Below are 27295 nucleotides of genomic sequence, written 5' to 3' on the forward strand. Positions count from 1 at the left end.
AAGACGATACTTAAGTGCAGCAATCAGTGAGAGAACAGTGTCAGCAAACACACACTCATACCATTTACTGCAGAAGCAAGGTGAGGCAAGAACGAGCTGCACAGGAAAAAACGATAAAGATATGCAGGTGTGAGGTGAAGAAGGAGCTGCTTCGAGTGCTGCAGTGAGAGCATAAACAACATCTCACACACACAGAACACCAGCAGTGCATGGAAAACCTACACCGCCCAGCAACACACAGGTGAAGCGACTAAACTCTCATTACAATTCAGTCATGCGCTCGGAGAGCTTAGGTCCTGGCATTCTCGAGGGATCCACCCCCAGAGGACTCAGGCAATATCAGGCAGGTGGTTATTACAGGGAGGCTGGTTGGTATAGGATGAGTTGAGGTGACTCAAATAGTGCTTATGAATTCAACGCAACACTGTGAGCATCGAAAAGTGGTTGAAAAAAGAAAAAAAAAAATCGCCTCTTGGCCCCAACCTGCAATATGAGCAAAGAATAGAGCTCTTTGGATTCAGAGCTGGTGCCTGGGTATATAATGGATATAGAAATGTAGTGGAATGGAAATTATTCCTATAAACACACTCACAACCTCATGTTTCCCTCTCTTGTTATTGTTGTTTTTAGATGTACACACTGCTCTGCCTGCCACAGAAACGCTACGTGCCAAGAGGAAATCTTATTGCAGCTGTGCAAACAAGCCCACCTCGTTTTTCGGTCACTTAAGAAGACATCTCTTAAATCCCGAGCCCTTATATTTATCAGGTGAGGGGCTGCTTTAATGGGGATGTGTACAGCTACTGTGAAAAGATGAAACACAGCTCGGGAAGGCCGCTATGAGCAATAAATCTCAGCGTTTTTATTACAGTCATACACCAAACAAAATACATGACAATTAAATGCCGTACGCTGATAGATGACATCGAATTAAGTCAGCAAATGCTGGCCTAATTAAACACTGGACCCAACCACATCTGTCATGGGGCTGAGTTTTCATCTCGCAGGGCTTTGAAAACATCCTGTCTTTTTCTTTCCCCTACGCTTCCTGTGAGAGGATGCATGGCGAAAATGACTTCCAAAACCACGTCCATGTCCGACAGGTACATTAGCTTATTCCAACTGCAAGCCGACCGCAACTCAAGTTGTAACTAGGGCTGTGCGATATGACCAAACTCTCATAAGACATCTATCGTCCGATGACGATATAAATCACAAAAATGTAATATTTTCTGTAAATTCTGTGAATGTCGACTTGCGCGAAGTGTTTCCAGCTCTGCGTCATGTACCTGGAGTCGAATGTTTTAACCGATGCATGAAACTTTTAGACATAAGTTGTTAAAGCCGCCGTTTTCTTTGTGAGTATTTATTACACGGCGTGCTGCGGGGGAAAGCCTGTTCTAACGTTTGAGTCTAAGGTTTATTTTTTAGCACCTGGCGGCTCTTTTTTGCTTCTCATCCGTAAATACTCTGCTCTTTCACGTGATTCAGTTTATTTTGAAAAGTCTCAACAGGATCTTGAGCTTTATTCTGAAAGGTTTATGTGGAAAATAAACAAGCGGACACACGATGGTTTTACCGTCGTTGTTGCTAACGACGACGCATAAAAACAGGCTCTTATCCATCCGTAGTGTGGTTATATAAAATATAAGAGAAAGAGAGAACTTTAAGAAATTAATATAGCCTCTACAGTGACCATCAAAACGGTGAAAAAATATTGACGTAAACAGTTTATTTTGCGACACCACGAAACAAACGATAATGTAAAATGAAACGATAGACGTTTCTATATCGTCATCCGATATATATCGTTATATCGAACAGCCCTAGTTGTAACCCTAAATATTTTGAATGCTCAAGACCAAATTCACGTCCCCATAAAGGGAACTGGGTCTCCAGAATGTGACTGCACACACAGTTTGGCTCCCACAATGCAGGGAATACGAGTACAAACCTACACACACAAAGTAAGGTGTCCTAGATATTTAAGAAGTGACCTTTTGCTCTTTTGCTCAGTTTTGTATGGAGGCTGTCCCCTCGCTCTCTCGCCTTCATTCAGTGCCTCTCCCTCTCTCTCTCTCTGCCCATTTCCTTCCGTCTTGCTCTACTTCCCACAGCCACAGGCAAGGACGCACCGAGGCCGGTTACTTCCTAAGCAGGGCAACCTTTAAACATGCACACATTTGAAGTCTCACACACAGATAGCACATTCAAATCTGTCAAAGGTGATCAAGTGTGTTTATAGCAAAGAAAATATGTCTGACGAATTGAGGTTCGGACACCGTTGCAGTGTAAAAAAAGGGAGAAAAAAAAATAAACCCGAGCACGAGTTATCTTTGGTGGCAAGTCTGTTCATCATGTTTTGGCTAGTTTGCACCTCCTTATCCAGAGCGCAGGCCTGTTGTCTGGCGACTTTCAAATCTAGTCTTGCAAGATACGTGATGTGCAGCGTGTGTGTGTGTGTGTGCATGCTTGCGTGCGTTACACAAGATAACATATGTGTTGCCAGTGGGAAAAGCATCTTGCTCACAGGCCTGTTGTGCATTTCTGCATTTCACTGACTATGGGTGTGCCTGAAAGTGACAGGTTCACACTACAGGAGCATACAGCCTCTCTTTGTTGTCTCTCTCTCCACACATACACGTACACACACACACACACACACACACACACACACACACACACACACAATTGACCCTTCGTTAAAGCGATTACGGATTAATGAGCAGAGTACCCGCCTAATCCAGTTTAGCTTGAGACATGGAGGCGATGCTATCCAAGCGCCATATCCACCACCCCCGTCTCTGCACAACTGCACGTTGCTGGGTGGGTACTGGGTGATCACATTATGCCCCTGGTTATCGACCAATCCCAGCCATTCCTGCCCCAGTACAGCCGTCATAACAAACTGAGAATATCACAGTGTCACAGCATGAGTCAAGCTGAGAAGCAGCCACTCCAACAAGTGTAACGGTATTACAGGTTAGATCCTTTTATTTGAATCTGCGGTGCGAGACCAAAGTGACACAGCTCTAACACTGAACATAAGAGGGGGGAAAAAGGAAAGACACAAAGCTTTAAGAGAAAGCTGCACATTTTCAGTTTTTACTCCAGCTACATTAATTCTACCATTTCTGATATTCTATAAATGACATTTACTGGACTACAGTAAAATACTGTGACTCTTTCAGCCCATCCCTCCACAAACTGCTCTGTATACACGGCTTGACTTCGGCTTTTTTTCATGTTTTATTAAAAGCCACTAGTATAAAACATTAGCATGTTTGCTAACATTTTGCCAGTTTAGTTTTGTGTCTTTTTACCTTTGGGTGTTAAACTGGTTAAAATCTATTACCCTATTCATATTAGCTTTACTTTATATAGAAAGAGAGTTGTGCTTCTTATCTATGAAACTTCAGAAAGAAGTGAACTGGCTTATCCTAGCATGCAGCTAACGTAGCTACGTCACCGTTTCCCCACACAGGGGCTTTCCTCGGCTCGGTTTCTGGCAAACCCATGGCCACCAATGTACAACCCTAACTGACACACTGCATAAACTGTAAACAAAAACAGAGAGCAATGATTTGCAAATCTCACAAGCCCATATTTTATTCAAATTGGAACACAAGAAACCATACTGAATGTTTGAACTGAGAAAATGTACCATTTTGATGACAACAGGTCTCAGCAAAGTTGGGACAGGGCAACAAAAGGCTGAAAAACAAACAGCTGGACGAACATCTTGCAGCTAATTAAGTTAATTGGCAGCATCAGTGAGTTTCTCAGAAGAGAAACTCAAATGCAGCATCAACAAATTGCCAGTGAATGGTTGCTTAAGTGTATAACACTTGGGCTTATATGCTTACCTCACATTGCTAGCGTCCACTGGAAAAAAAAAATACTTGAAACCTTCAATTTCGTTCACACACAGTTCAAATATACGATAAGGACGATCCAGCCTGCTCTTACTCAAAGAGAGCACTAGAACATCATCAGCATAGAAAACTCAAACTATGTAAACTATGTAAAACTGAAGCAGCTAGAAACACAAAGCTGCGCAACCACAAAACCACAGCCCTGAAAAAACAGAATTGGAAAAAAATGCCAATAAATTATCGAGTTACTAAAACACTGGCGCTGTGTCAAGGTCAATCTGTGTTAAGTGCATTACGAGCTTGTGTTATCACCCAGGGGAAACAGCGTGTAACCTGAGCCGGAGAGGATTACAGACGTGAGCAAGCGTTATTTGCATGACCACAGATATAAAAAGTGGCAGCACAGACGCACAAAGAACAACTGTTGTTTTTATGTCCTGGTGCAAATTATCTGCTGTTAACTTTTTCTGCACCCACAATTTACCTACTACAAAGTCCAAATCTTAACAGTAAGGCAGAAGTGCCAAAAAGTTTCCTCTCAAGGAAAACTATAAACAAACAGAGGTATGCAGCAAGCGACTGGAATTTCATTTTTCCATCAAAGTGCAGCGTTCAGGTTTCAACAGGCCAAAAATGGAGCTGCGGAGAAAACTTGCCGTCATGCGATGATCTAGTTCAAGAGTGTGTGTGCGATTATGTACCTGTTGTCAGCATGATTTGCGTTTCTCCACACTGCACGTCCTTCTCTGTAATTTTATACCGAGGTGTCCTTGCTCATAACACGGTGGATGAAAGCAAAGCATATGTCAGTGACACTGTCTGCGAATCAGGTGTCACTGCACCTTGGAAATGGAAATCTGTCCGTGTGTGTGTGTGGTGTGTGTGTGTGTGTGTGTCAGATGTCCCCACAGTAGGGAGATCATGACCAGAAGTCAAACAGTGCAGCAACCAAAAGTATAAATTTTAAACAACAAAAACACACACAAGAACATTACGATACCGCAACAAAGGCCTCCTCAGACCACAGCAGCTTTAGAGACCGACCGACAACAACCTCTACAATACAGCAGCAGCAGCCAAACACCTCAGCTTCACACTTCTCGCTTTTGCTACCAGACCCTGCGTGAGAAACAAACACCCACTGACACCCAAATGATTTCTGTTTGCCTACTTTTGCACAACGTTTGCAACATAACCAGCTTTTATCGGTCTCTCTGACACAGGTCACATTTATGTTTCCTTACTACCCTTTGCTTCGTACCCCGAGACGTACCCTAGACAAGTTGCACAAAGGACGCCCCAGCAGCCGTGCAATTCTCACCACATGTGCGAAGGGCTTGTTTCACAGACAGCAGTTAGCCTCGACAGTGGTTGTGAAACTGCATGTTGCGAACATTTAGTTCCCACAACTCGATGAGCAGGGCATCGCTTTATGTGCGAGTGCACTGGCAGTAACAGGCTCGGAGAGAACGATTTCTTTTCTGAAGTGGGAGAAAGGGGGGAAAAAATCCATCATCCATCCATCCAGTGCTCACTGCAAAGTACAAGCTGAGCTGCTGAGATAAAGTTTTCTTTACACCGCAGCACTGCGGTGATTAGCAGAATCTCCACAGTCCAGGGAGTGTGGAGTTTGCATGCTCCATGCCTGTGTGGGTTCTCTCCAGTTTCCTCCCACCCAAAACATGGATGTGAGATAATATTATTGTCAGTCTCTCTGTGTTAAGCCTTGATTTTACAGCTGAGGAGTCATTCATACACCTCTCTGAAGTCTGCTCCCTGGGGCGCACGTGTAGTTGGTGCACCGTAATGTAAATTCTCCATGGACGAAACTGTGTGGTCAAACAAAACAAAGAAAAAAAGAAAGAGTGATATCTGCACAGACCCACACAGTCTGCTCATGAGCTGGTTGCGCCCAGTCTAATCAAGGCGCCACAACAGGATGTACCCCACCTCTCACCTCATGACAGCCAGGACACGCCCCAGCCCCTCCCATGACTTTGAATTGGATACGCAGAAGAAAATAGATGGATGATTATTGCGTTTTCAAAAAATTCATGATGTTTTTCCATGCCGTCATTAATACAAACGCATTCAGTTACAAGAAATACTTAAATAGCTTCATAACCCACACTGGCTGCTAAAAATACAGAGTGAGGCTGTCAAGGTGAGCCAGTGTAGCAACATCTATTACTGGGATTTAGATATGAAAAAGCAGGGTGCACAGGTCTTAATGTTTCTAGGCCATCAACAATCTTTGTCTACTCGAGTCAGCACTGACAGTGTTTAGATGATTGCAGCACGATGCAGCTTTTGAGGACACACGTCAAGGCTTTTGCTGCCACAGAGAGAAGAAATAATCCACGACTGACGTCAAAAAGCATCTCGACCGGGAACTCGGGACCAAATCATACGTCAGGCATCCGAGAAGGAAAAGAAAAAAATCGTCACGACGAGGAGCGGAAATATACAAAATAGCAGCCGGAGACAAATCATTCAAATGAGGGATTTGAATTAGCATATTTCATGCTTCAATTTTATGAGAACACGCGTCAAGGCTGGAGATTATTTTCTCCTGGGAACAGCACTGCGGGGAAACGTTCCCCAACAAGGCTCTGAAAGTTTCTTTATATACTCGAGGAGTCTTTTTAACCAAAAAATGGAAAAGGAATAATAATAAAAACAACACTGTTAGACAAAGTTGTACGTCGCACTAAAGTGCCAAATCAGAAGCAGGTTCCTTGGTGTGATACTGAGATTTCTCCTCCGGGTCGTTATCAGGCCTCTCCGCTGACACCGTTACCCAGCAAATTTCAATCTAAGCAAGGTCGGCAAAAGAGGATTCGTCTCACTGTGCAGAATTACAGCAGAAAAAAGGCGTAACGGTGAAATTTTGAGTGGGTTAGCAGCTTTTTAAAGCAGGGTTAAAGGTTTCTCTGCCTGTCAGCCTTCAAGCAGCTGAGAAAGACATTTAACCAGCAAATCTTTTTCCAAACTGCCACATTTTTATTCCCAATACCACTGGGAAAAACACATTCCAGTGTATTTTGGAAAACCACTGGATAAACATCATTACAGTCAATAATGGTCATGCACTGCATGCCATCGTGTTCCAGCTTTCCCTGAGGAGTTGTGCTTGGAAGGCTACGGGCGGAAATAGTAAATAACGGTGGCAAGTTGGGTGAAGAGGTTTATACTTTACGCTCCGTCTCCCTTCATCTCCAAAAGGCGAGCCGAGCCGCGGAGGAAACTTCAGACCTTTTCGGCCACTCAGCTTTTAAAGAAAAAAAAAAAAAAGAAGTGTCTAAGGGAGCGGCAAAGCCAAAGCTCCTTAATGAAGCGCCCTGTCACCCTGCCTGTGAGCATGCTCGTATGTGATAGCCTGTCGGCGCTCTTTCCATTTCTTTCCAGTTGTGTGTGCGCGATCAACAGCCGGTGTTTAGAGGAGGGAGGGGTGTGCGCACAAGGGTTCGGGGGGGGGAGGATAATGTAACGCTGACACTCGAGAAACGTGACGTCCACTATTGTATCGCGGGGCAATTACAGCGAACGAGTCGAACAAACACACAATGTATAATTCAGAACATCCTGCATTTCTGCAGCGCACTTCCTCACGCCAACAGTATTCATTACCAGAGCAGCAGATTTATTTTTAATGCACTGACCTCGCTGCTTTCACTTATTTATACTGTTTATTGTGTGTTTAGCTCCCAACGTTTGGGCGTCAGGCTGATTCTCTTCTAAGAAGCTGACTTAAATAGCTGGATTATGAAGCGCTTAACCAACTTAAAGTGGATACAATGAATGCTCGAGACGTGACGTGTAGTTAATCAATAAATAATTTTTGTTTTTTCTCTCTCTGATGGTTTAAAAAGAAAAAGATACCCAGGAATAACAGCAGCATATATTCAGGTTCCAAGGGTAAAAAAACATTTTTGCCTACTCTTGGCTCTGTGTGATGTCAGCGACTGGAAATTTCCCCAATGTCATCTCAGGTTCACAGTTTTGGCTGTGAACAGGGAAGACCTTACTGATGATTAGAACTCGAGGGGCAGCAAATCAGAAAAAAGCCAGCTTAAAGAGGGGACATCCTAAAAAAAAAAACGTAGGCTGTAAAACAGAGGTGTCAAGCCCATTTATTACAGGAGCCACATACAGTTAAATCTGAACTAAGGTGAGCCAGAAGACTAATAACCTTCTGAAAACCTTCGCATTTCATGAACTAGATTCCTAAAACTAATCACGACCAGTTTGAGAGTTGGCCAGACTAAATCCATTACACACCTCAGCTGAGGGGGTTACAGGTTAACAAATACATACAGAAAATGTACTGTTTATTCAAAGATGTCCTTTTTTTCCCCTGTAGAGTCACAATAATAAGAGAATAAAACAGGAACTCGTCTATCGATTCATTCATGGTAAAAAGCCACCTCGTTTTGTATTTTTTGAAGGTGTTTCTATTACCTATTCAGGCGTATTATGACAGGTGAGGGTGGTGTCTTTGTCAGAAAGTTGTAAATATGACAGTGATTCAAACCTCTGGCTCCTCAGTTTGGATGTGATCCATTCGTAGGAATAAAACACAGTTAAAAGTTCACACTTACTCCATTGCATTTTCCACATTTTGCACTGTCTGGGCCACATGTTTGACACCTCTGTTCTAAAACAACTTGTTTCAGTGGGATTGATTATACCGTACCCCCAACTTTCCAGCAATATGTTTCACAAATGACCACCATCTGTTCTGCTGCAGTACCAAACACATTTTTAATAATAAGGAATGGAGCTGCTGTTCTGGGCAAACTTCTTCTGCATTGTCTTTTCGTATTCAACAACATGCAGCCCTATATAGCAAACGCTCTTCAATTCTAATAGGACAATATCAGCCTGTATTAGACTCTATTAATCTCATAATCAGCCAACTCTTGTCTAATGCCCCATTAAGTAGGTTTCACAACATGATTAATTTTTTTCTTTGTTAAGGTGAACTCGGTCTGAGTTATTGTTTGAGCGGCCACAGTGGAAAGTCCGACCAATCCCTTGGCAGCAGCCTGCAAATGGACAAAGCCTGGTGTTGAGGGTAGGGGTCAGTGGGGCACGGTACTCGTGAAGGCTTTCTCCTTAGAAGCCAAAGTGAAACACTGAGCAAAAATCCCCACGATCCACCCAGCAACCCGAGTCATTGGACTTTCCCCCTCAGCTTCTTTAACGATGCGAGGTGATCATGTCGGTGCTCTAACCAATTCCTGGAATACCTGTCGTAGAGCAGCTACACAAAGAGCCTCTGACTACACTCCTGTTGAGCGCTGGAATCCAAACCATGTTCAGCGTGCAACATGAGTGGGCACGATCCGACATTCCACCTGACAACGAGCGCACCTGAGAGCTGCTGATCTCTATTCGTTAACCCTGCCTCTGCGTTCATGGAGTGAAGTGTCAGGCCTGCCGGAGCAGCTGCTGTACTCGTTGCTTTGGCTGCAGAAAATGAAAGTTTGACTCCTGGCTGCTCAAACAACTGATATCATCTCTCATTCTGATATCAGTCACAAGTATTTCCTGTCAACTCCCCTCTGAATATGAGCAAAAAATAAAAACAACAAAAAAAATGAGCCACATGGCCAGTGAGTCAGGGTGGGTATATAAACACCTATAAATACAGAGCAGGTCCAGATTTCTTTTAACATATCAGGATAAGCAGGATGTGTGCTCCTGCCAGGGCAAATGCAACCCACAGCTCAGTGTAAACAACACACAAGGAGGCATTCTGGGTAGACAGGAAGAGGTTAGAGCAACACCACCTCGGCTGGAGAGGGGAAGTTCTTAGTCCTTACTGCAGAGACAAAGATTAGGCAACAAGGCAGTGAACAAGAAGCAAACAGGCCACAGTCAAGACTCTGCAAGACATCCCCCGCGACTGATTCACAGTGCATGGTATGCAGGTTCTTCTGGCTCCGGATTAGACTTCCCTGTTTCTTGTGTCTGTGAAAAATCCCATTTAAATGTAGATGACAGAGTCAGTGCTGCTACTCCCCATCTCCCAGTGTCATCCTCCGTTTCTCTGCCACCCTCCTTTTTTCCCCCTCCTTGCCTGCTTCAATGTTGCTGAAACTGCAGTGAAATCGAAGATATTTGACGGGCCGTGACGGCTGCAGGGTGGAATAAAGAAAAAAAATAGAAAAAGTCCACAATCGCATTTTGCAGCACGATGCCAAACTACTCAAAAAAACCAGCTGAAGACACTGGTAAAAATCATCTCAAACTAAAGGGGGAAATACATTTAATGTGCAGGAAAACACTGGGTGTTATAGTTAAGAGAGCCAATTCCAAGACATAGATTTACAGCTGTGTCATTGAGGTGCACACACACACACACACACACACTCGCAGACCGCTAAGAAGCCAAGCGTACTTTTGAGGCTTTGCTTCTAAAACCAGTAAAGCCCCAGAGCATTTCAGAAAGCAGCATTAGGGTGTCAGCATGTGGGCTTTGTGTGATGATGACCATGGAGCCTTTATTCCCCACTAATTGCTTTTAGTCACCTAAACATCTGCGCTCATCTGGATGAGGATGCGGCTCAGGCTTATGGAGAAAAGCACTGCGTTTGACGTGATTTCACAGAAAGTCCCTGCACGTTTTTATGCTGCAGCAGCTCCCCAACTGTTTGCTTAGCTGACATTGGAAAACACAAGCGCTACTTCAGCAGTAGCAGTTAACCTTCGACCCTGAATCGAAGTTGTTATGACCAGGATTATCACTTAAGTGCCATAAAAAGAACAATGAGACAAGCTGCAGCTGGAGCGTGTTCATTTAGGTTACACCTGATTATCACAGGACACATGACCACGTGCATCTGCCTCTGTGAGCCCACCCCTTGTAGAGTGGCTGTGAAACGCTTCAGTGTCTTTGTCTGAGGCAGAGCTTAGAGGTGGATGAGGTGTCTCTCCTAACATGACCTTGCTGCATTGCCCTTATGAACACACACACACACAAACCAATCACATGATGAGAAGCAGTGAAAGTCTGAGCAGGCATATGACACTAAACAAGACGTTTCAGGTTGTGGGTGCACCTCAAAGATGATCCCTGTCTTTGTCTTCTCCCTCAGACTCACACATCACACCACCTACTGTTACAGCTGTATAATAAATGGATGCAAAGTGGCTCTCTACAGTTGCAGCGACGGTCAGCTTGCTTCATCAATCTTTTGTCTGTCTGCGCTGATCAGCTGGGCAACAACTAAGGCTGTTTGGGCAGCACCTGCTGTAGGGATCAGAAATAACGAGGGAGCCTGCTTTCATCTTTAAGAGCAGGGTCGTACAGTGATCGAGCTGAGGGCTGGGGACCACAAAAGTGCGAACAGGAGGTCCAGTCACAGGGTAACACCAGTGCTATTGGAGGCAGCCTCTTAATTAATGGGTTTAAAGGGATCTACCAGTTTGTTAACACTACAACAGCCATCAGTGCAATGAGTCTTCCTAAATAGGCACCCGTGGGTGTCTATGTGTTTGCAATCCCCCAGTGTAAACACACTGACTGGGTCACTTCCCATTCACAACAACCAGCCCACCCCACCAAAAAGCGATAAGTAACGCTAAGCCCGACCATCTCCCCTGCACATACCTCGGCACACAGCTGGGCGAGGAGCGGTCCACCTCCCAGGTAGCGTACAGGTTCATATGGACCGGCCGGTTGGAGATGCTGACCGGCTTGGAGGGCTGCATGTGCGGCGAAGGGACGCCCCCAGTCCGCGGGAGCCCTCCTCGCTCCGACATCCTGGAGGCTTAAAACGGGCTTTCACACGGAGCTAATGGGGAGAATACCCGTAGTAGTCTGCCTTCTCCGTGTGTCGTCCTTCCTCTGGTGCTGTAGCTCCGTCTCCTCGCTTCGCTTTGCCTTGTTTTTTCAGGCTCCGGATGGTGCAGGCGAGCGAAGCGCTAACAGGAAAGTGCTAATCTCCGCCTGACAGTGAAAACATCGCAGTCTCCGGGGTTTCTATCGGACGGCAGGCGGCAAATCCCCGCGGCTCTCTCCGTCTCTCCCTCTGCTTAAGTTGGTGTCGGCTCGGTGTGTGTTCGCCGCTGGTGTTTATCGGTGCAGGAAGCGGAAATTTCTCTCGCCGAAGTCGCACAATGAGCAGAGAGCAGCGAGAGCAACGCCTCTACTGAGGACGTAGAGCGACTCCTGAGCGCGAGACTCACAGACAGGAACCGGCCAATCACAGCTGCTGCTGTTACTGCGTTTGAACGCCGCACGCACTTTGTTCACCACTGCAGACTCAACTATCCTTAGTTTTAAACTTATTTAGTATATCGTATTTTTATTTGTCTTGTCACCTCTTCCATTTTTTATTTTCTTCTATTTTAAATATGTTTTGTTTACATTTTTATATTCATTATATATTTTTAATACATTTAAATTTGCTAGCTTACTATTTATTTTAGTTTATTGTTTAGATAAAGGCATGCAACTCCACCAATGGAGAAATTAATTAAATCATAATATTAATAATAATATAACATTCATTTTATTATACATGTATTTATTATTTATTATTATTTTAAAATATATTTTACATTTTCCACTTAATTTATTTGGTTCTTTATGAGGATTGGAATGTGATTATTAGAAGTGGTAGTAATAATGTTAGCAAGTTTTACAAATGTACTTACTTTATTTTAATCTTTTAATTATAATTTATTCTGTGGTAATAGTGTATGATAGTATGTATGCATGTAAACTGGACTATAGTCCAGTGTAATATTTTTAAATACACTTTGGTTGTCCCTCTTTTACATTAAGAATTATAGCCTTTGTTTTTTTGATTGTTCAGTTCAATTTTATTTGCAAAGCACCAACTCACAACAAGAGTAGCCTCCAGGTGCTTTATATTGTAAGGTAAAGATCCTACAATAATAGAGAGAAAACCCCAACAATCAGATGGAGTTTTCTGCCTTTGGTGTCAGTGGAAAGAAAGAACTCCCTTTCAACAGGAAGAAACATTTTGCAGAACCAGGACCAGGAAAGGAAACAGGACAAAATGAAATACTAAATAATTGCTAATAATTTAATGCAGAGTTGTGTATAGACACATGGGTAATAGAAAAAGCCCATCATGGGAATCCCCTGGCAGTCTGAACCTATTGCAACATGACCAAGGGAGGATTCAGGGTCACCTGATCAAGACCCAACTATATGTTTTATCAAAAAGGAAAGTTTTAAGCCTAATCTTAAAAGTAAAGAAGGTGCCCTCCTGTGCTTACAGGATTTGCATACTGCTGTATATTCTCAGGAATAATGTATGAGGTCAGCCTAAAAAAGAAACTTCAAATATGAATTGATGAAGAAAGAGGGAGCAAGAGTGTCCTTCTGACTTACAGAATGTCATTACAGGAATTTAGCCTACAACCTACTGTGTGTGTTCAACGGTGGCACGTGCTCCTGGAGAAATGCCTTTAATTACCCACAGCAACAGCGTGTAACTAAAAGGATCAGTTCAGGACATGAACAGCTAAAACGAAACATCTTTTAGGTCAGTGGGATGATGTTTGTTTGTGTGTTTGTCCAACGTTTCAGACCTAAAACTGAAAACATTCTTTTTTGGCAAATAACACACACTGAAGCAACACCTCTTCCTGTTTACATATGCATTAATTCAAATCCTAAAGAAGGTCCAGAGGTAATATTTACCCATGATTCAATGATTTGTTTTGTTTTTTCCTTACACCTCTTACTGTAAAGCTTCCATATAAATCTGTACTATGAAGGCCCCACTCGGATGTTTTACTGAGGATCCTTTTGCAAATTGCTCTGTTTTTGACCCATATTGCACACCGTCTGGAGTCTCAGGCACTCCTGTAATGATTCCCATTAGTCATACACACGTATAGATTATTTCACACACACACACACACACACACACACACACACACACACACACACACACACACACACACACACACACACACACACACACCTATGCTCTGTCAGCTGTTATGAGAAATATGCAAAACCGGTTAGAGTGTGTGAATTGAGATTGCTTTCCTCTCATTCTCTTCACAGTTTCCAAGATCTGCCAGATAAGACATCAGAGTTAATATTCAGCAAAGAGCTGGCTCATTTTCATATGGTGGCAAAACAGTTTTGTTTGCATGTGGCTTTAAACTCACAAAGAAAACAGAAACACACACACACACACAAACAGGCCTTTTCCCTACACCCCACTGCACTGCTGTGCGAGCCATCCACCCTCTGACACAAAAGCCACCATGCTGAGCCTCCTCCGGGTTTGGCTGCCTGTCGGTGCAGCGTGAAGCAGGTGCAGCGTTTGCACCTTCAGGTGACAAAGGCACTGCTCTGATTACAATCTCTGCATCTGAATATGAATCAGAAGGTGACCTAATGGCAGCGTCACAGCCGGGGCCGGCTGCCATCAGCTTGACGTCTCTCTACAGGCAGATTATCCCAGCTGTGATCGGAGCTTACAAAAACATTACGCGCTCGAAATGTTCACGACAGCCCGAGGATACGCACATAACTGCACTTTAATGAAAAATTGATAGAGCCATGTTTTGGCCCTTTTTTTTTTCTATTCCTAGATGATGCTGCATTCAGAGGATGTGGGACATCTCAAAACTCTTTGTAAATATTTAAAAGGCTTTAAAGCACACAGATATTATTTTTCTCACATTAAGATTTAATGATTAAAACACATATCTGTTCTTATATCGTACTTTTCAGTGTTTCTTTTTTAGCCAATATTAAGCAGGGAGTGCATGTTAAAGACTTTGGACTTGTCATTAGTTCTCACTGGTTTTTGGGATAATCAGCTCATTTGCGTAAACACAGAGCACCCTCCCCTCCTTCCCTCTGCTCTTTTTAACAAGCTTCTCTCACCACCAGCACCTCCTGCCATTGATAAAGAGATTAGAATGGAGCAGATTAAAACATGGTCACGGGATAATCCCGGGTTACTTTTTACACAGCGGCCTAAATCTGCAAAGTCATCAAGTGACACTGTAAAGGCTCCAAAATCCAGTGTCACAGTCAATTAAGTCGACACCGTTTCTTATGCAACCTCAACTCCAGCTCCCATTTTACTGTACAGCAGCAATGTAGCTGTGCGGTGTGTGCATGCGGTGGAGAGGCGTTACACTCATCTGTGTTTGTGACAGATTTAGTAACCACACCAGTGCATGCTATTATATCAAGCTGATTGGATTATTGCTAGAGATCTAAAATGATAAAAGTAGTTAAAAAGTGCTTATATTGTTTCTTTTGGTAGAAAAAAACATAACAAAAAATCCCCCTAAAATAGTAAGTTTATATAACACATATAAAACATTCACATTACATAAGCAGAACCAGTGATTATTGATTTGTCTATTTTTAGAATACACAGGAAGATTGCAAATAAACAGCCACACCTTGCATATTTCCCCCATGTGTTACAGGGAAGTGCTGAAAGAAGTCTGTGTGCATTTGCAAAGTTCCTAGTAAGTGAGGCCGAGTACAGCGACTGCAGATGCCGTGCCTGGATAGATGGCTCTGTCAGCAGTATCAAAGTCTTATTTCCTCTAAATGGCCCACTGAGAGTAAAGTTTCAGTCACATCGGTGAAGGCGACATCCTCAAATGTCAGATTCAACACTTTTACAGAACTGAGCCTCTAAGCTGCTCTTCAGTAATAGCAGCCTATTAAGAAAGCTGTGGTCCTTTGTCCTGACACCTCTGCCATAGTGGGAATGCTGGTGCTTTGCTGCCTTTCTCAGGATGGTTAAAGGATCTGATGTGAACAGGCTGTTGCTCCATGTGAGAAGCTGTGTACCAGTGACCGAGTCAGCATGAAGCTGCTGCAGTTATTTAGGTCACTGTGCTTCTCAGACAGTCAGCTGACCATCATGTTTGGTACTCGTTTGCCTCCTAGCTGCAGAAACCTGAACTACATCCTACTCTCTGAGATTCAGACCTCATTTAGAAGTCTGAGCTGGCCCCTGCTGATATGTGCTTCCCTGACCACCTTGGTCCAAGCTGATTTTATGTGACATATCTGCTGAAGATCTGAGGCAAACAGCTTTGTACTCTTTCCATTCACTGTCGATGGAAAGCTCTTTTGACTCGGGTCCATCCAGGGTGATGGCTTTGGAAGCCCACATTAGTTCCTGGAGTACTTCTGAAAGGTTCCTGGGCTGCCGGCCAAGACAGCCATGTAGAACAGCCAATAGTCTGTTAATGCTAAAAATAAATTAGCAATAGAAACACCTCGAGGTGCTGCTCGATGGACCTTTAGATTTGCACTTTACCTGACTGTGAAGCACCAACCAAATACAATTGCATCGAACTTCTAATAGGAATATGTTAGAGGAATAAGTTGGTGAGATTAAGAAAAAAAAGATTTCTTGCTCTAAAAGTCATTTTTTAAGCCTTCTTTCTGGGCCACTTGTGTTTAATAGCCATAGTGGAGAATATATAAACACATCGGGCTCTTTTATCTTAGGTCTGAGCTTGTTTGGATATGGATATTCTGGCCAGGTTAACAGAAGTGATCAGAAGCAGCCTTAAAACTCAGAGGCAGGAATTTTGCAGCTTCAGTGGAAGCAAAGGCCTCACAGAGACAGTACAGGTCATTAAGATGCAAAGTCTAAAGTCCCGATACTTCAGCTGACGCAGATGGGGAAAATGTCTTGCATTTTACCACCAGCGTGTAATCACACCTCCCCAAAGAGTGCAATGAAATGAAACAGAAACCTGGAGGCAGTAAGATTGTGAACTCGTGTTGTCACGTCATTTATTTACAAAAAACAGAAAAAAAACAAAACATGGTTACCATGAAAAAAACAAAAACAAAACAAAAAACCTAACCAAGACCTTAAAAAGTTCAACACAGAAAAATGCACCTTGCCACAGTCATGTGACACTGACTACATGAGACATGCCCACGCTGTTGATTTACGGTTTACTGTTAAAGCGCTAACAGATGATCGGTGCTGCAGTGTGCATCCTCTGAAATTCAAATCTGCCTCTTCCTCTTTCATTTCCTGCGGTGGACGACTCTCTCGCTGAGCTCCGTTTTGGTTCATCTCCTCTAGAACTTGAACTCTTTGTATTTCTTGGCGCCGCCTCGCGTGTCCTGTGGCTGGGCCTTCCTCTTTTTTTGCTGTTTGGCGACAAGGAAGAAAAAACGGAGGAGGGGGAAACTATTAATATTCAAATGTCACCCCAAGGGAAAACCTAAATGACTATTGACTTCCACTTTCCTTTAGGTTATAAACAGAACTCATTTACAGTAACACGCTGGTAATCGACACATCAGGTGTGTTGGTCATGAGATCGATGACGTGGGAACTAGTAATTTTTGACCTCTTAAACAAACACGATTGATTTTTTTTTTGCTTTGAACTCCTCTGCTATCTGCCTGCAACATTTCTTTAAAGTTTCCAGGAGCTGAGCGTGTAATTGGGGCAGAAATCAGCTACACAAAAACATTTGTGTGAAGGAAAAATGTTTTTAAAAAGCCACTAATTGTGTGTCTTAGTACCTTCTGTTTGGCTGCGTGCTCAGCCACCATGTCGCTGAAGTCCTCCTTCTCCACCTGAGCCTGCTGCTCTCTCACGTGCTCCTCGTACTTCTGCGTCATGGCCATCGGGTCCAGCTCCAACTCCTCCGGGGCCAGGGCCACCTCCACGCCCTGCGACTCCTGCCCTCCGCCAGCCTTACGACTGGCCATGGCCTGAGGACAGCAGAGAGGTATTTAAGATTCAGCTAGAGTGGCAGAGGAGAACGGGAACGAAAAGAAAAATGGCTGTAATGTCATTTCATTTGGACACACTTCTCCTTACCGCTGACATTTCGTAGATGTGCGTCGAGGCCATCATAGCTGCTCCTACTGGGCCCGTTCGTCTTTCAGGGAGAACAGTGAACAGCTGTGGCGTCTCATTGCTGCAAAACAAGAACGCGTCAAACTAAGAAAAGCGCACGGTGCTTTAGAAACACAGAACAGTTCTAGCTTTTTCTAAATGAATGCTATTTCCATTAAAGTGTGGCATTAGACTTTATAACACTTAGAAAAATCGGAGTGGGTGTGATGACATTTTCTCCCTGCTCTTTACAGCAAAAGTGACTCATTTATTTTTTAGACAGCATCATTCATATAAATAAATATGAATGGGTCATTCCATGTCAGCTCCTCAAATGCCATCAAATACCAGGACAGTTTGTCTCTGGATGAAATCGTCTCTTTTTTCCTTATATTTAAGCTTTAATATCTGTGAAACCTTATTTGGACTGTTTTAAAGGATATTTAAACGTCCAAATATTTTACAGACCTCGATCATCCGTCATTCTTTGTTAGCTTTACAGAACTGTAGTACCGGAAGATTTCAAGGATCTAACTCCAATACTCTCAAAACTGGATGCTGGGAAAACATCTAAAAATACCCCAGTACTCACCCTTGAAATACTTGGAGCCAAAATGCACAATTTCTATTAAGAAGTGCATTTTTCACTTTTAGGTTTTTTTGTTAATTAATTTATTTTTTTAAAGATAAACCGTATGATCCAATGGTTAATAAAGAGGCACTGAGTGGAGCGACACTCACCCATCCATTGCCTCCTCGATCTTCTTCTTCCTCAGCTCGATCAGCTCCGGGGTCTCCATGCCGGCTGGTACTGATGAGAAGCCTCCCGGGGTGATCAACCCACTGAAACACACAAAGCGACACACAGCACACGGTGAGTTTATTGGTGAGCACAAACTTCAGAAAACGCCATACCGTCAAGCCTTGAGAAAGGTCTAAAAGCTGTGGGCACGCATGCACGCACCCTTCTGTTAGCAAAAAGCGAGGACATGAGATACGGACCAAATAACCCAGTTAAACACTAATGTGACTGGACACTTCCCGGCCCTGTTCTCAGGTCATTTACAGTCACACGCTAAATGAAAGAAATAGTTTTAAAGTTAATGTCGATCTCAGCACTGATGTCTGTCTGATACTTAAGCTTACACCTGACACATCTACAAAATGGATCCTTCGAAGTCTTTAGCTGCAGGGTTAATTTTTATTTTTGACATATCCCCAACATTAAAAACAGCTTTAGACCGAAGCGCTGAGCCTCACACGCTCTGAGCTGAAAACACATGAACCCACTTGGACGTGAGTCAATAAATAAATGTGAGCAACTGCTGACTGAGATGTTTGTGGGCAGCCATGTTTGTGAGGTGCTACCTTTTTGATTTTCTTTACACTTCAGGGTAAGAAAACTCTAAATACGATTTAAGACTCATCTATTAATCATTATCAGCTTCTTGATTAAATCACTGACTGCACTGTGCACATTAAGTACCTGTCTGCTGGTGTGAAGAATCCGGTTTCATCTGGCTTCTCCTCGTCGCTCTCCTCCTCCTCCTCTTCCTCTGATGATTCCTCATCCGAGGGTTCTAGCTCTCCCCACGTTGTGTGGTCCACCTCTTCTTCCTCCGCCTTAGCCTAAATGCAGAAACATGTTAGTGTATCAGTCATCGTTAAGAGACGGCCATAATATGTGTAGCAATCGAAAACAAAAACCTAAAGTGAAGACAAAAGATTTCAATTTGGATGAAATTCATACCAAGAAATGCACCAACAAACAATCATACACAAGAGTTACAGTTGTTGTAGGACTTAAAGTAACAGTATTTACACTTTTACATTGTTAAGAAGTTATTATGATGATTAGAATTATTTTTCTGAGGGTATATTGTGCACTCCTGACCTGGAAGTCTGCAGAATTGGTCCCGAACACGTCGCCGTAAAGGGGTTTGCCCATCTCGTCTACCGGGGGCTTTCCCCAGCCTCCGGCGTGATAACCAAAAGTACAGTTCTGATGAAGGGATGCAGATAAACAACATCAGGAAAAATGAGCAATAACTGATTCACTGACATATTTGTTAAACTGCTTTTTGGATATTTTGTTACCTCCGGGATGGGGGAGTTCAGTCCAGGGATCTTCAGGTTGGGATAGGAGGGAGGAGGTCCGTACCTCTGCATGGCTATCAACCAGGGAGGCGGCACCTTGTGGGCGTTCTAGCGATGAAGATAAAGCAAAAATCCAAATGAAATGCTCGCTCTGCTTCCTCATTTCGCTCCCCCTGTACTGATCGCATTTTCCAAGCTTAAAATATGCTCAGCATTCATTTGCGTGCCTGTTGGTGTTGCCTGCGACAAAAGCACCGCCTGGATATATTTATATAATTGTCGTTACAGCAGCATTGTCCTCGTTACTGTGTCGGTGTAAACAAGTCCTGTCACGTCTTATCTGACACATTTATTCTCACAGCTTGTACATTCAACCACTTAACAGCAGTAACAGAGAGAGTGACATAATGAGATAGCAGGGAGAGTGATACTACAGAGCAGGACAGTAACAGCAAAACAACAGCAGCTGATTTATTTCTGTCGCAACTGGAGCTTCATACAGTAGCTTTATATCACACTCTTATATAATTACAGAGTCTCATCACTGAGATCAAGATGAGCCCAAGAACACGATAAACAAAGACAGTATGAAGCTCTAAGATCACCAAGGCTCGGTTTCTGTTTATATGCGCTCAGATTTGTGTGTTTAAGAGAAACTGCAGTCAATTTAAAACATGTTGGCCTGTTTTTTTGTGATTTAGTTCATTAAATTTGCACAACGTTTGAACAACAGTGAAACTCACAGGTCCAACTGGCATGCCCAGAGCGATACGCAGCTCATCAGACAGATCTCCGGGTTTCTTCTCTTTCAGACGAGTTTCAAACTCTTTACCCTGCAGAGCCACAAAAACACAAAGTAGGTCATGCCATGGAGCTTTAGCGCTCATAACGTCCCTTTGATAAATGTACCTACGTGGTCCTGATTACATGTGAGAAAAGCGAGAATTCTTGTACCTCATAGTAAAGGTCTCCGTGGATGGTGAGCTTGGGCTTGATTTGCCATTTGAAGAAAGCATCGTGGAGTTTCTGGTAGTCGATGTCGATCTTTCCCATCTTGGGACGAACCTTCTCTCTCATTTTGGTTTTCATAGTTTTGGCATCCTCCTGCGAGTGGACAGAAAAACAGAATTACTAATCATGCAGTATTATTTCTGCTAATGTTGACTCAGACCATCAGAAGAACACCCACCTTCTCCTGCAGAGCCTCCCTCATCTCCTGGATTCCCGTCCTCCTGATGAACTCGGGCAGCTCGAACGGCGGCTTCTCGATACCTCTCTTTCCCTGCAGATACTTTCGTTTGAAGCACCAGTGTCTGGGCACCGGCACCGTGTTCCTGGTGGCTTTTAAGTGCACGAGCAGCTTGGGCTCCTGAGCCGTCACATCGTGCATTTCCACCACATCTGGACGAGCCACCAACTGAAGCGAAGTGGCAGCAGGAGAAATAAAAAGTTATCATCTATTCAGAATCAGGCACGGACTTTTAGACTGAAAACACAAACCATATATTTTTACCTGTTTGAGTTCAGCCACTGTCAGCCGGTTCATCCTCCTCAGCTTCTTCTTGGATAGTTTTGGGGCATCCGGCCTGATTTCCTGCACATGAGAAACATTTCAGATGTTCAGCACATGAGCAGACAAGTACTCGTACTTTTTGCTCCGCTCGCGTAAAAAATGGAGGTGTTCAAACCTCATCACTGTCGTCACTGTCTTTCTTCTCCTCCTCAAATCCTTTTTTCCGCAGCACAGCCGTCTCGTGCTTCTCGGACTTATCAGGCTCCTTCTCCTTCTCTTTCTTCACATCATCAGTCAGCTAGAAGAAGACAAGGACAGACAGACTGCATTAGAGGTGGGGAACAAAGTGGATGCGCTTATATTCAACTATGTCTGCTGTAGTCACCTTAAACGCCTCAAAAATTCGCTTGAAGAAGATGTAGTTGGGGTCGTAAATCTCTGGCTCCTCTGTGACATACTCAATCTCCACCTCTTGCTCCTTCTCTTTGTCCTTCTCCTTGTCGCTGCTCTCCTTCTGCTGCTGCTCCGCCTGCTCCTTCTTCTCCTGCGCTCGCTTCTTCTTGCTCTTCTTTTTGCGGTTCCTGCGTTTGCGGTTTTTCTGAGGAAAAGTTCGGTTGACAAATTCAGAGACGGGACAAACAAAATTAAACAAAAACCGCCTCATAGTGGAGTCATTCATGCCGGGACCTACAAATCCTGTTTTTACAGTTTTGTTTGCTGGGTTGACAATTTTAAGTTCAAGCGACAAATATGGACTCACAATGCTGTGACTCTTAAAGGTGCTCATCTTAGATGCTTAAAAGAGGCTTACATCTTTTTTAGACATCTGGCTGTCGTCATCTGTCTCAGACATGGGCAATGCAGATGAATCCATATCTCCTCCCTCATCTTCGTCTTCATCCTCTTTTGAAAGATATACACATATATATGTATAAAAAACAAAACAAAAAAAAACGTGGAGATCATACTGTAAAACTTCATTTTCCAGTCACAAATCAAACAAAAATATATTTTTTTGAATTGGACAACTTCAGACAATTATAGCTGGTCTTCCCAGTCCGTCACTACAGGACAAAACTGAATAAAAATATAAAGGTTTCTGGTTTAGCAGCAGTCTAACCAGCTGACTGACCTATGGGATCGGTGAGTTGCTCCTGTCTGATCTCCTTCAGCTGGAGGATCTTCTCCAGAGCCTGAGGGATCTTGGGCCCAGTGACGCTCATCTCCTCGCTCTGCCAGCTCTGAAATTTACACCGGAAAAATGTGGGATTAGGGAAATTTTACGTGCACCGGTGTGTCTGAAAATAACAACAACAAAAACACCACTGTGTTTCAGCAAAACTTGGTACTAGAATGTTTGTATTAGACCACAATTTTGACTAATGCATGCATGTCTGGACACATAATACAAACAATGGTGGAAAAGGGGTCAAAGAATCTCATCTGGTCATGTATAATTAATCAACAGGTCAGCAGAGATTTTCAATATCTTTAAAAGAAACTTCGGAACAGTTTTCTGAGAAGACGAAGTAACGCTACATACGGGAAGGAGTGGTGGTTTACCTCTCTGTTGTCCTCTCCAGGAGGAGGCGGCACTCTGTGTTTCTGAACTGGTAACATGCTGACACCTGGAGGCAGAGGCCCTAAAACACACAGAATTATTATCAAACAAAAAACTCCTAAAATGTGCTGTTTCAGAAGAAAAAAAGAAATTAAAAAATGTATTTCAAATTCATTATATAACATTTCGTGTTATTTAAAACTTGCTTAAACTCACCTCTGATTGGAGTGACAGTGGGCATGGACCTGGGCTGCATCTTGGCCATCTCGTGCTGACGCTCCTGTTCCAGCAGCACTGCAGCCTGACGTACGAGGGGGACAGAAATGAATATGTTTATAATTTGCAGTAGCACAAAAGAGAAATTTTGCACACAACCAAACAAAAACAAAAAAATGTCTGTGGTGTCATTCTTCCGGTCACTATCCACAACATTTAACCCCAAGTGAGGGTGCCAGCACACTAATAAAAGTCATGGCCTTGCTTTCATATTCAGATTCTCACAGCACACCATACAGGACCCACTATGCTGATTCATCTGTCACTCCCACTCCACTCTCCCTCATTTGTGAACGAGATACTTTAAAATTCTCCACTTGGGGCAGCAACTTGTTCCCACACCAAAGTGGGTTTTTTCACCCTTTTCCACCACGCAGCTCACCAAGAAAATATTTCAACTGAGAGTTTTTCACCCTCTTACCCTTTTCTGTTGCTCCAAAAGATCGTGTTCATCCATGACATGGGAATCGCCCTGAGAGAGCCACAAACAATAACAGCCAGTCAGTGAACACGTTTTGTAACTGTAAAATGTTTTCTGTGTGGTCCTGCTGTGTTGCTAAAAAGTTACAAAAACATTTATCCTGTCACATTCCCCTACAATAGTGTGTTATTCTTATTTACACATGACATTACATTAAAGTCTTCAGGTCTTTTTTAAAACTGTGCTTTAAGTTATGATCACATCTCAGAATTTACTCCAGGGCTCTAGAGTGCGACCACATTTTTCAATAGCGTGACAAAAAAAAAAAAAAAAAGCGATATTGATTCATTAAATCCTGACTCGACTTTTGAATATGTGTTTTGCCAGAAACGCCAGGAGCTCAGGTTAAAGCTCACAAAACTATTTCAACAACCTCCAAACAGCAAATGAGAGCAGGTAAACGGATTCCACACAAAGGCGTAAACACCGAGCGGACCCGACGCATCAGAATCAGCTTTCTCTTTTTCGGCTTTCTCACTCGACGACACGTACACGCCGTCGGGGCTGAAAGCAGACAGCTCACTGATTCTGATGCGTCTGCGATTTGCCACTTTGTGTTTACGTCTTTTTTGCGTTCGATTCTGAGCTGCAGATTTTGTCTTTCTCCAACCCAAATTCACTGAACCAGCAGCAAAAGAAGATCCAAACTACACTTCACAGTTGATAAATCATCAGTAATCTTCTCTCACGTTTGCCGTTTTGCTTCCACCACGATAAACTCACTGTTGTTTACAGCGCTGTCGGACGCTGCCTTTTCTTTCTTTTTTAACTTAAATGACCTCGGACAAGAAAGCCTGATTTCTGCTGTTCAATACTGAAGAAATTTAAACTTTTTAAAACTATGCAAAATTACAGAATATTTTTAAGGTTATCTGCTATAAAAAGCCAGGCCAGGAAAATCTCCTTCATGTTTTTCTGAGTTTTATTCTCAGTTACTTTGACACAAAAGGCATCTGCTGTGATGCTCACTCCTCTGATGAAGTCTCACAAGTGTCAGTACTGATAAATGATCAGAATTATAATATTTCTGACTGTCTGAGGCAAAACTGAATCGAATCGAATCAGCACTTTGTGAATCACAATCGAATGGATTGTAGAAAAAAGTGATGATGCCCAGCCCTAGTGAGTAGCCTAGGCCGACAGAAGTTGATGTAGCTGTGGGTAATGACAAAAGATGAAAAGAACTATTGATTATTTTTTTCTCTAAGTTAAGGCCTGATCCGTCTGAAATTCATAGCCAGTGCTCTGACACAGAGCCATCAATCTCTGAACGCTGAAAAAGCACAGTGTATCCAGAAAACACATTTTATGCAGCGATAAATGCACTGCCCAAGTGTCCCCTCTCTCTCAGAGGCCGAGATGATGATTAAGTTTAACATTGTCTACAATATTGCCAAAGCACTTTAAGCACAAGCACTTTTTCAGTAAAGTATTTTTCTTGTAGAACTGTGCTCCAAATAAAGAGTTAGGCGCACCAGTGCAAACCTTGGCAAAAAGTTAGTCTAGAGCCCTGAACTCTACGTTTTGAATGCAAAGAAAAATGGCAAAAATGAGTGAAACAGTAAACTTTAGGTCCAGCTATCCTCACCTGCTTGGCTCTCTCCTCTTGCTGTAACACCATGGCTGCTCTATGCTGAGCCATCTTCAGCTGATCATCCTGTGTGAGGCCAGGTGGTGGCAAACCAGAGTGGTCCATGCCCATGTGTATACCGGGTGGAGGGGGCCCGCTAGGAATCATGCTCATAGCTGGGATCATACCCATACCGGGAGGCATGGGGGGCATAGGCATTGGGGGCATGGCAGGGATACCTGGCATCTAGAGAGGAGGAAATACAGGAGACTGATTTAAATGTGAAGCGCGAAAGACTGAAGTGAACTTGTTTGTGTGACCATCTGAGTGAGATATTAAGGTGTTCAGTGAATTTCTGTTTTGGTAAATTGCTTCTTAGCACCATTTAGCAGAGGTCTACAAACAGACAAAACATACTCAACTGTAACACATTTGCAAGAGTGAAAACTTATGATTAAATAAAGGTACTTTCGTCTGCTCCGTTGAGTTAAAACAACAGATAGCTCTATTATATTTGATTTAGTAGAAGCCCGCCCTGACAGAACGAGAAGCATGTCCTCCTAGAACGGGATCTTTTCCTTGTTAAGTAAATGTGTAACACTGTAAATTTTGCATACCTTGTCTATGAACTTGCTTTAGTTATTCACAGACTAAATCCTGAGGCCACTAAGGTGGAAGCCTTCTGCCTCCTGGCTACGCCAACAATTCTGATCTTAAATACTGAACAGGATTGGTGACACAGGGCAGTGCTGACTGAGTCCAGCACCGACTGGAAACGCATCAGACTAATTGTTGTGGACTAAGCTCTTGTGACACTTGTAGAGGAACCAAATGGCTTGTAAAAATGGACCAAACACCCCATTTTAATGAAACAGCCCCATAGGACACTGCGAAGGACCAGGGTAAATGCCTTCTCAAAGTCCACAAAACAAATAGCGGTAGACTGGATGGGCAAACTCACACACACCTCAAATATCCTTGAGAGGATAAAAAGCTGGTCCAGTGTTCAAAAATGGCAACCTTTAAACATGTAAATCAAAATATAGAAAAAACACTACACTGACATGTGGTTCACCATTGTATACTACAGTATTAAACAGATATCAGCGTTTCCCTCCAAATTACCTGGGAGCCCATTTGTTTATCATCAGGTTTGCTGAGGAGAATCCCAGTCTGTGGAGGGACACATTCAAGACACAGTTTCTTTAATTTTAAAGAAAAGGCGGGGAGGTCAGAGAAACAGAGCTAGGATAGCTAGGATTTACTAATAACTTTTCCTCAGACTTTATTCAAGACTACTCTAGTGTAGCCTGAAAGCTCATCAACAGTTAGAAAAAGCTTCAGCACCATACCAAACAGCTGAGCGATGACCGGATAAAACTGAATTTAAACGCATTTACCTGCATCATGTAGCCCTTCAGTCTGTCAATCAACTCCTCTCTGGGACCTAAAGAGAGAAAGAATGAATCGGAAACGGCTGTTAAACAAGGAAGATATGAATCTAGGCTTGTAATATGTACACCAAAAATGTACCAGAACAACTCGGAGCGCATTTCAAAGTTGTGCAAAACTAGCTAACGCTGACCGCTTCGTATTAAAGTTAGCAAAGCAGCTAAACCGCTGCACTAGTTACAGAACTCATATTAAGGAAAATAGCTAACCAAATGGTCATAACTTTATCCAACTTGCATCACAGGGATTAAAATGTCACGTACTCGATTAATTAGTGCGTGAAATGAACTCAACAGAGTGTAAACATAACGCAGGCCTAGCTTAAACTCGTTGCAACGGAAGCATTGCGTTTTAACGCTACTAGCTAAAGTTAGCAACTGGCTAGCTGCCGATAGCCAAATACTGTCTATGTTAGTGCTCTACGCGGATGTTCTTCTTACCCATGTTGGGTACTCCCAGCTCTGCCAGCTTGCCCTGAAGATCCGGGATGCTCCATGTATTCAGAGCTGCAATAGCACTCCCCAAATCGGACGGGAGAGAGTCAGTGCCCGGCGGTCCGTCGGATGCCATGTTGAGGTTAGCTCAATGGAACAACGGCGGCAGCGAAGCACACGCGAGAG

General features: G+C 43.3%; 2 protein-coding genes across 4 annotated transcripts in view; both read right to left on the minus strand.

The window, feature by feature from the left end:
• The window catches only part of LOC120742009 (phosphofurin acidic cluster sorting protein 1), a 75241-nt gene extending 60283 nt beyond the window's left edge, over positions 1–14958 (minus strand). For both annotated transcript variants that reach the window (XM_040045162.1, XM_040045161.1), the window contains exons 1-2: positions 14948–14958; positions 11494–12029 (exon numbers count right to left, since the gene is read on the minus strand). In XM_040045162.1, the coding sequence (XP_039901096.1) occupies positions 11494–11645 (152 nt within the window). In that variant the 5' untranslated portion in view covers positions 11646–12029; positions 14948–14958. The remainder of the gene's footprint in view (positions 1–11493; positions 12030–14947) is intronic.
• A 1663-nt stretch (positions 14959–16621) lies between these two features.
• Positions 16622–27286, minus strand: sf3b2 (splicing factor 3b, subunit 2). Of its 2 annotated transcripts, XM_040045166.1 has the most exons (22): positions 27116–27245; positions 26624–26670; positions 26349–26396; positions 25242–25469; positions 23594–23644; positions 23113–23197; positions 22899–22978; positions 22468–22576; positions 22147–22238; positions 21721–21933; positions 21511–21633; positions 21336–21416; positions 21012–21239; positions 20777–20926; positions 20566–20655; positions 19823–19930; positions 19620–19727; positions 19212–19354; positions 18467–18568; positions 17708–17807; positions 17407–17598; positions 16622–17025 (listed from the first exon to the last, which is right to left on the minus strand). In XM_040045166.1, the coding sequence occupies exons 1-22, from the start codon at positions 27243–27245 to the stop codon at positions 16954–16956; spliced, it is 2580 nt and encodes an 859-aa protein (XP_039901100.1). In that variant the 3' UTR covers positions 16622–16953. The 2 variants fall into 2 exon arrangements, with proteins under 2 accessions (XP_039901100.1, XP_039901101.1); XM_040045167.1 differs by lacking the exon at positions 26349–26396 and having other exon boundaries at positions 16954–17025; positions 27116–27286.
• Positions 27287–27295: the final 9 nt, after the last annotated feature.

The sequence above is a fragment of the Simochromis diagramma genome, unplaced genomic scaffold (genome assembly GCF_900408965.1).
Source record: "Simochromis diagramma unplaced genomic scaffold, fSimDia1.1 OVJJ01000590.1, whole genome shotgun sequence".
NCBI classification, from domain to species: Eukaryota; Metazoa; Chordata; class Actinopteri; order Cichliformes; family Cichlidae; genus Simochromis; species Simochromis diagramma.

What these genes read in the sequence shown, in the direction of transcription:
- sf3b2 (XM_040045166.1), bottom strand. Translation starts at nt 27,245, where the DNA reads ATGGCATCCGACGGACCGCCGGGCACTGACTCTCTCCCGTCCGATTTG. An exon ending in TGGGCATGCCAGTTGGACCT is followed by an intron (nt 19,931 to 20,565) that starts GTGAGTTTCACT and finishes CTTCATCGCTAG; the next exon opens with AACGCCCACAAGGTGCCGCC. An exon ending in TTCTTCACACCAGCAGACAG is followed by an intron (nt 18,569 to 19,211) that starts GTACTTAATGTG and finishes TGTGTGTTTCAG; the next exon opens with TGGGTTGATCACCCCGGGAG.